Source organism: Tachypleus tridentatus, chromosome 3 (genome assembly GCF_004210375.1).
Source record: "Tachypleus tridentatus isolate NWPU-2018 chromosome 3, ASM421037v1, whole genome shotgun sequence".
NCBI classification, from domain to species: Eukaryota; Metazoa; Arthropoda; class Merostomata; order Xiphosura; family Limulidae; genus Tachypleus; species Tachypleus tridentatus.
This window is the reverse complement of record NC_134827.1, coordinates 109,164,754-109,174,517: the sequence shown is the minus strand read 5'-3', so window position 1 is coordinate 109,174,517 and position 9,764 is coordinate 109,164,754. Positions and strand designations below refer to the sequence as shown.

Below are 9,764 nucleotides of genomic sequence, written 5' to 3'. Positions count from 1 at the left end.
AGTGTAAGATTAGAGGGAAAGCAGCTAATCATCACCACCCACTGACAACTCTTGGGCTACTCTTTTCACCAACGAATAGTGGGATTGACCGTCACATCATGACGCCCCCACAGCTGAAAGGGCGAGCATGGTGTGACGGAGATCCGAACCCGCGGTTTACAAGTCTAGTGCCTTAACCACCTGGTTATGCCAGGCACAGGTATTGTTAGCACTAGATATTACAGATATATTGTGGTTTACAAGTCTAGTATTGCCTTAACCACCTGGTCATGCCAGGCACAGGTATTGTTAGCACTAGATATTACAGATATATTGTGTTTACATACAACACTTTTGTTAGATTATTAACCACCTGGTCATGCCAGGCACAGGTATTGTTAGCACTAGATATTACAGATATATACAACATTCTTTTCTCACATTCAGATATAAACTGTTAGAACTTGCAAATAAAAATTTTGTTTGGCCTTTATGTAAATCACTTCCTTCAGTACCATAATGCATACTTTATACAACTACTATTTTGAATAAAAGAAACAAAACAGTGTTACGAGGTAATCCAAAAATAAAAATGTAACTTATTAATTTTAATAACTGACAAAATTTTCCCACTTTGAGTTTAATCCAATTTTATTATTATACAACATAAAACGTACATGATAATCTGTTTTTTTTGTTTTTTTTTTATACAGGTTAAAAAAGTGATAAAATGAGAGGTGTATGAACTACAGCACACATACAACACGAATAAAATCATAAGAATGTACAAGGAAGACACGGTCCTAGTGCTTGGAATTCTTTGACATATTCATCACTGCAACTATAGCATCAACTGGATCAATAAATTCTCGCATGTGTTTGTGTCCAAGTATCCAGTCTGGTTGGATTTGTGGCTGGTTTTTGGTGACATGGGGAATGCAGACAGACATGCTGGAAATCACGCTCTTGGAACACACAGAAGATGAGAGAAATGAAGACGATAGAGTGGTGGACAACCGAGCTTTGGTCAGTTTCCTTTCCTCTTCCATCTTGTGTCGCCGACAGGTAAGATAATGGAGACTTTTGATTTTCTCCATCACATTCTTGTTAGATTTCATCACCTACAACAAAGTCAAGTCAGCATTCAGTTCAGTTCATACACTCTTTCAAGTAATATAGGTTTCAGATAATAAAGACAGTTGACAGTTGTAAAAATAAAAATATGACAGAAGACATTACAAGAACTTCACAATTAATTACATTTCAAACAAACCAAAATTATTACACAGTTTGTTCTCTCCAGGACACAATATCAAAGCTGACCCAAATTAGAATATTTGCAAATATAATCACATGTAAATTCAGGTTAGAAAAAAACCAAAGTATTACAACACTTAAGAACACAAAATATAAACACTGTAGAGGTAAAAGGAACACTAAAATAATCTTTTGTTAGACTGTTAATAACTGTGATGAATATCCTCTGTGTCATTCTACAGCCTAGTGTGCAAACAGTATCCTTTGTAATATATTTCTTGTTTTACATTTATTAAAACAACAGTGTAGTTAAAACACTAAGAATTAATTGTATACCATTACCACCCTATTAATGTAAATCACATTTTTACCATCTCACTTCACAACAAATCTGACACATTTCAGACACCATAATTTTCGGATATTTCTGTTTGGCTGCTCCTAGAACTCTCTTCCTTGTAACAAGTTTACAAAGATAAAAGTCTATCTAGATTTTAATTTCTACTAGCTGGTCGATAGTCGTTATTACCGAGGCCTTCCCAGGATCCTGGAAGAAGATCCATAACAGTGTACAGACTTTCGAAAAAATAGTTTCACCCTTCTCTCTGTAGATTCGCAAGAGGTCCAGCAGAGTATCGAGAGAACCAGTCACTGTCCACACAGAATCCACCGTTTTATCATACTGTTGATGTGGAAAGAAAACAATTCATTGAGATTGTGTTACAATATGATGAGAAAATCAAGTGAAACACACACTGTGCATCTATTACACAAAGAGAGAGAGAATGCTATCAAGTTACACTTATTAATTTGTGATAAGAACCAGATGCCCACTTACATCAAAACTGAAATCTAATTTGATTACGAGTACAGCTAATTAAGTACGCTTTTCTTACATGTGTAATTATATAAACTATAATGCTTTGTTTCATCAAAGACAAGGGTACTCTCACTATTAAAGATAACTTAGGCCATAAATACATGACACACTTATCTTAAATACAATAACATTGTATAATGTAGCTTAAACAACAGTATTATAAGATATATACAATATTTGAGTAATACCTGCACATGCATACATAAAACAAAGAAATTAACACATTTCTTCAGTAGTAAAGTTTGAAACACATTTACAAGTTCATTTCAATGCAATTTAAGTGTTTTTTTAATCCCTTGTACTTCTTACTCTCATGAAAATGGTATAAATTAAAACTTAAGTCACAAAATGATGCAGTTAAGTTGGTCTTTTATAGTAATAGCTGAGGAAAAACGTTTTATACGGAAACAAATTAAGGGTAAGTTAGGTCCCAGGCTAAACGTTTTATACAGAGCCCATCATGAAAAAACAAAAAAGTGAAACCACAAAATGGGCTTTTTTTTTTTTTTTTCACCCTAGCCCCACCTATAATACTCCTTTAAAGCTCTGTGAATGGTTAGGATTTCAGTTTCACACACAAACTTTCTCAGAGTTCTTTTGTTAAGGTCTGTATGTTATGGTAATAATAAAACAATGACTTTCTCAGAGTTCTTTTGTTAAGGTCTGTATGTTATGGTAATAATAAAACAATGACTTTCTCAGAGTTCTTTTGTTAAGGTCTGTATGTTATGGTAATAATAAAACAATGACTTTCTCACAGTTCTTTTGTTAACGTCTGTATGTTATGGTAATAATAAAACAATGACTTTCTCAGAGTTCTTTTGTTAAGGTCTGTATGTTATGGTAATAATAAAACAATGACTTTCTCAGAGTTCTTTTGTTAAGGTCTGTATGTTATGGTAATAATAAAACAATGACTTTCTCAGAGTTCTTTTGTTAAGGTCTGTATGTTATGGTAATAATAAAACAAGGCAAAGATTTCATGAAAACAAATAAAGGAAAATAACAGAAAATATTTAATGTAAGTTTAAAGCCGGGTGTTAAACTGTCATTACAGAAGCATCTGGTTTATAAAAACCAGTTTAGAAATGAAATAAAATAAGGTTAACTTGCAACAAGAAATAACTCAGTATTATAGAGGTGTTGCAGAAACATGCAGTACTGGATAAGAGAAAGATTGAAGAAGCTAAACGTCACACAATGTAAACAGCTCGCCTTTCTTGATGACGAGAAACCCACTTGAAATAAAAATGTATTTTAGAACGGCTGGTATTAACACTTACTGATAAGCAAAGACCAACGTTTCGACCTTCCTAGATCATATTTAGAAATAAAATGATCAAGGAACAATAATACATTTGAAGCAGAACCTATGTTGTCATGGTAACAACCCAAGTGAAACAGAATCTCTGTTGGAGAATACAAACCTTGGCAAGATTTAACAAGATGTTTGTGGAATATTTAATCAATTCCATGTGAGGCAAGCTTCGGTTACAGCTTCGTATCAACTGGAAAAGGATTTCTACTGCACTGCCTTCAGCTATCTTCTCACAACATGACGCCGAGAGCCGGGTAACAACATCTGGGCAATTACATAAAATGGTTTAGCACAACTTTCAAAAATGTAAAACAACCTTACAAGGAAATTATGGACAACATAAAAAGCTTTGGTATAAACACAGTAAGTGAAATTTAAAAATTTTAGAAGAAAGAAAGATTAATAGTGAAATAATTAAAACAATCGTTTTCTTTGGTTAAACAAAAGTTTCATTTTAAAATTCCACCTACATTTCTTAAGGAAACTTACTAGGAGAAACGTGAAGAAAAAATATCTACAGTTTAACATGAATTTATCACTTTTGTTAGGCCTAAAAATATATTTTTCCATCCTAGACATTCTACATCAATACTCATTCTATAACAGACAACCTCAGATGGTTATTATATCACACACCAGTGTTTAATAAGTTTTCCTGGTTTAGTTCAAGTGAAGGTAAAACCATTAAAATCTTTACGCAGAATAAAAACATTTTAACAGTTTTTCCAGAATGTAAAAAAAAAAAAATTATTCTTGGTCCCAGAAACAGAAAAATTTTCATGATTTTAAAATGTTAACTCTAGCGTTTAAGTGATTCCAAAAATGATTCCAACAACAGATGGAATCTTGTGTAATTGCTAGTCTCAAAATTACTTTTATGTAATGTATGCACTCTCAGATATAAAGACAGAGGGCAAATGCAACAAACAAAATCGTTTGTAATTCATTAAATACTTACTACACATGTACAACTCTTCTTAAACTTACAAAAATCTCAACTTTTATATTCAAAACAAACATTTTGTAAGCCATATATTAAAGGATCTGACACTGCCTAGCAGCACAGAATAGAACGACATACACAAACACTCGAGCATTATACAACATGCACGTGTTCGTGATAAAAGTTGTCACAATATTTTATTAACACTCTTAGGCTTCTTACTAAACAAAATGTTTCATTTAGTTTTCCAGTACATTTTCTCAGTGGTCACACTAGAATGTGAGCATCAGAATATAACAGAAATGTATTGAATATGTTAGTATTTCCAAGAAACAGAGAAATCCATAAGATAATAAAATAGCACTTTGCACTTTCTCATAACCAGAATGGAAGAGATAAAAGCAGAAATTAGTACTATTATGATTAATTTGTTTTTTTAAAAGGTTACAGACTTAATACATTAAACCATCAGCAAAGATAAACCAACACCGTGTCCGAAGCAAGTGAAACTTTGACATTTTTCGCTACGTCATCCGTCAACATTGAGAAATTTAGTTAAGTTTGTTCTAAAAAACAAAATTCCTGGATTTAAGACCCACAAGAACGTTTGGTCATACATAAAACTTGAAAAATTATTTCTCTCCTGTTTTCTAATTACAAATCTTGAGAGTAATTAAAACAAGTGGGTGTCGTAACATGAGAGCTAAAAAATCTCAGTCTCACCTAAATGCATCAGTGCAGACAAGATGTAGGATAGATTTCGGCAACGTAATAAGAAATCTAGAGCCGAAGTTGTTCGATTACATAATTTCTTATCTTCAGTAGCGTTCGCATTAACGGTTTTCAATCTTTCTCTTATTGTTTTCAGTTGACGACTCTTGAGTTTGCAACGCTGCACGTGCCCTCGCCAAGCAGCCTGATGTGAAAGAAACATTACTACAATATTAATTTTTTAAACAATGACAAATGATATACAAAGAATAAGAGAAACTGATACACTTACCTACATGTTGTCAGAGTTCTAATTTTTCTCTCTGTTACATATCTAAAGAAAACAGATTAATTTGCACATCTAATAATAATCTAACCACTACAACTAAATGTAAGTGATTTTAACATTTTTAGTAATATAACAGAAACATGACCTTTGAAATTCCCGGAACCACCTGACTCGTTAACAGACATAACACACGATTGAACTAGGCAACACGATTCGACAAATCTAGGAACTAAATCTACTGAACCAGAGAAAAAGACTATAACAAACCTGAAATTGTTATACTGATGGTTATAAAACAGACCAAATAATCTGATTAGATAAAATAATTGCAAGAAACTTTTGGATATGAGCAGAATTATAATAAAATAATTATGGATCAACACAATGGTCAGCCATCTTAAAATGCTGGTAATTTATATATATCTTCTCTTCTGTATGGATGGTGCCACACAAACATACCCTAATCTCCTGCTCAGACCAGTCAAGATTCATTTTACAAAATCCAATTTAACAGGCACTTTCTGAGCATGATTCGTTAGCTGCAAAATCTGATTATTGCAACAACAACAACAAAAATTCCTGTAGAAGGCAATGAACAACAAATAACAGATCTATTTCTCACTTATGTGATAAAATACCACCCAAAAATAAACATTGTTAACAGATAACTGTAGACATATCACAGTAGAAAACCAATAAACTTGCAATGCCCTGGTCTTATTGCAGGAAACATCAGAACAAGAATGGCAGGCCTAAAACAGCTTCAAGGTCAAAGGTATTAGACACAGGGCAAATCTGTTATGGCTACACTACACACAAGTTTGGTTGAAAAATAGCCTCCTATTTGGTTTTACCCAAAATTCCATTATCACAACTCAAATTGGTTCAGCTCTCTAGGGCTAAAGCCATCCTAAAACGTGCCTTCGACTCCTCTGTAGCCCCTGCATTCAACAAACAGTTTTATTGTTCCAGCTGCTAAATATTAAAGCATGTATACCTACAAGACATAGCCCCATCAATCTCTATCTGGTCCTCTACACAGACCAGGAAGAAACTGGTTCCATTCTTGACTTAAGATCTGGATAACATTTTATTCACACATGAATTATGCAAGCTCTAATAATCCTTATAAAAAATCTGACCACTAAAACTTAACAGGTCAACTCAATATTTATGCTAAACTTCAGTGTACACACTTTACCTTCCAGTCTACACTTGATTGTACAAACCTGTATAACTGTAGCTGCATTTTGTTCCTTTACCAACCTCCTATAAACCAACCATGAACGCACTTTTGCCTGTATCACAGTTGCTGCCTTTTCTTGTGTAAGAAGATAAATTCGAGCAGCTCTCTGGAACAGTATTACGTTCTGTTGCAGGTGTAAAAACCAAAGTCTCTGCAAGCGTCCTCTCATCCACCTCTGGAGAAGTCATGAAATACTTAATGTAAGACATCACAAGTTGTACAGTTACAATAAATCAAATTTTGGCAAAAGCAAGTTTACAAAAATCAGAAGTACTTATAAAAATAGAAGCATGTTCTGTTTCACTTTCCAAAAGCACTAAGATGTATATCACTGTTCAAAGAGAAAAATTTATAATTTAAAATATGCCATATTAGCTCAAATAAGGAAACTTCTTAACTACAGTAATAGTAATAAAATAAACATAACAAAATTGTCTTTATTTTTCATCAACACTCAAAAACAAAATATTAGTTTTGTTCTAGGTTATACAACAGTTATTGTGCTGTTTTCATAAGTTATCTTTGTTTAGAAAAACGTTAAAATGTGCAAGTCATACCTGTAGGGATTATCACACAGTATTCACACTGATGAGTTAATTTGATATTTAACATTAAAAAAACCATTTAATGTAAGTAACCCCCCTACCACATATTTCCACAATCCTTTTGATAGTTTTCCACACCTTTTCACATGACAAGCTTTTTTCAAGCTCACCTTTCAACCAATCATTATCTTAAAAAACATAAATGATATATTAATTGAACTTGTCACACACTTGTAGTTTGTTTGGAAGTTTGCATAAAGCTACACAAGGACTGTCTGTGTTAGCCATCCCTAATTTAGCAGTGAAAGACTAGAGTAAATGGAGCTTGTAATCACCACCCACTGCTAATTCTTGGGCTACTCTGTTACTAACAGACAATACAATTGACCATCACAAAAACCACCCCCAGGGCTGGCGTGTTTGGTGGGATGAAGATTCAAGCCACAAGCCACAACCAACAGATTGTGATTTGAGTGATATAACTTAAATTGAAAAACTGTAGAGCAGTGTGGAAATTATGGTAGCTTACAAGTGATTTTTATTCCCAAATTTCTGGGGTCAGATGTGTATCAAGTTGCACTCTTTATGCATAAAAATAATGCCCATATACTTTGACCAGTATGAACATTTAATGTTTAAAAACTAAGATTACTAGCCTGAATAACAACAACTGCATCCAGTTGTTTCTTCGCCAACCTCAAATTTAATATTCGTCGGTAAAACCTTTGAACTCGTAAAGCCGATAGATGACGTAATACCATGGCTACAAAACATTCCACTTTGACAGCTTTTGCTATAAGTAAAGCCTATAATTTAAAATAAACAAAAGATAATTATTTATAATGTTAACATATTCAATAATACAAAATATACTACAGTAATATGACCAACAAGAAATTCAACATTTCAGAAATGTTTAGAATAAAAACTTTGTTATTAACACAGCAAGTTCACACAAACACCCCTATTTAATTATTAATCTAAATATTACATTCAGTTTTATCACTTTTTGTGATAAGTAAATGGAAAGGTCAGACATTCTATTTATTATTTTTAGAGGTACTCAGTGATATCCATAAGTAATATATTCAACAAATCAAGTTTCAAAACAAAACATTTAAAGATTAAAATGAAAACTTGTTAAATCAGTGTTTTGATATGAATACAGATTTTTAGGACTAAATATCAAACGTTTTAATGTTTGTTTTTTCCAGCATTTAGCATCCTAAAGCAGCTTAAACTCATTGGTAAACTGTGCCACATTTAGTATACCTAGATCTTAGAGCATTTCATAATCTACAATTTCAACTAATGAACAGACCTCGACAATGTTTCGACTAATATAGATACATAAAGTAGTTGATAAAAAAAACAACATCTGAAACAATGATTTACTTACATCCAGGTGTTTTTGAGCCAAGAAACCACGAACAGCTTCTTGTAATTTTACTCTAATTTCAAGTTGCTGGTCCATCTGAAGAAGTTGCTGGCATTGTAACCAACTACGTGCCTTGACTTGGAGTAGTAACACTGGCCGATAGATTTTCAGATAACGTCTTTTAATCAGAGAACTTTTGTACCATCTTTGAATTGTAATGGCTGCCTTTAACCTTTTCACTTGTCGACGTACTAACCAACCTCTTGTAGCTGCTTGAAGCTTCACTGTGCTGCTTTGTAATCTCTCAAACCTGTAATCATTTTTTAAACTTATTTCACACAAACTGTTCATTACAATTTCTGTAATACATGCAACTGAAATGAATCTTCGCTTCAAGTTGGAAGAAAAATTCAGAATAAAAGTATTACAAAGTGATAAACAAACTGGATATAATGTGATATCATGAAGACATTACCAAGTGAGAAAAAAACTGGATATAATGTGATATCATGAAGACATTACCAAGTGAGAAACAAACTGGATATAATATGATATCATGAAGACATTACCAAGTGAGAAACAAACTGGATATAATGTGATATCATGAAGACACTACCAAGTGTGAAACAAACTGGATATAATGTGATATCATGAAGACATTACCAAGTGAGAAACAAACTGGATATAATGTGATATCATGAAGACATTACCAAGTGAGAAACAAACTGGATATAATGTGATATCATGAAGACATTACCAAGTGAGAAACAAACTGGATATAATGTGATATCATGAAGACATTACCAAGTGAGAAACAAACTGGATATAATGTGATATCATGAAGACATTACCAAGTGAGAAACAAACTGGATATAATGTGATATCATGAAGACATTACCAAGTGAGAAACAAACTGGATATAATTTGATATCATGAAGACATTACCAAGTGAGAAACAAACTGGATATAATTTGATATCATGAAGACATTACCAAGTGAGAAACAAACTGGATATAATGTGATATCATGAAGACATTACCAAGTGAGAAACAAACTGAATATAATGTGATATCATGAAGACATTACCAAGTGAGAAACAAACTGGATATAATGTGATATCATGAAGACATTACCAAGTGAGAAACAAACTGGATATAATGTGATATCATGAAGACATTACCAAGTGAGAAACAAACTGGATATAATGTGATATCATGA

General features: G+C 32.8%; 1 protein-coding gene across 1 annotated transcript; it reads right to left on the bottom strand.

Moving 5' to 3' along the window:
* Positions 1 to 780: 780 nt before the first annotated feature.
* On the bottom strand, positions 781 to 6,800 carry LOC143246165 (abnormal spindle-like microcephaly-associated protein homolog). Its single transcript, XM_076492376.1, has 5 exons — positions 6,607 to 6,800; positions 5,101 to 5,293; positions 3,544 to 3,698; positions 1,766 to 1,918; positions 781 to 1,100 (listed from the first exon to the last, which is right to left on the bottom strand). Exons 1-5 carry the CDS (start codon positions 6,790 to 6,792, stop codon positions 783 to 785), a joined length of 1,005 nt encoding a protein of 334 aa, XP_076348491.1. The 5' UTR covers positions 6,793 to 6,800; the 3' UTR covers positions 781 to 782.
* Between the last annotated feature and the right edge of the window lie 2,964 nt (positions 6,801 to 9,764).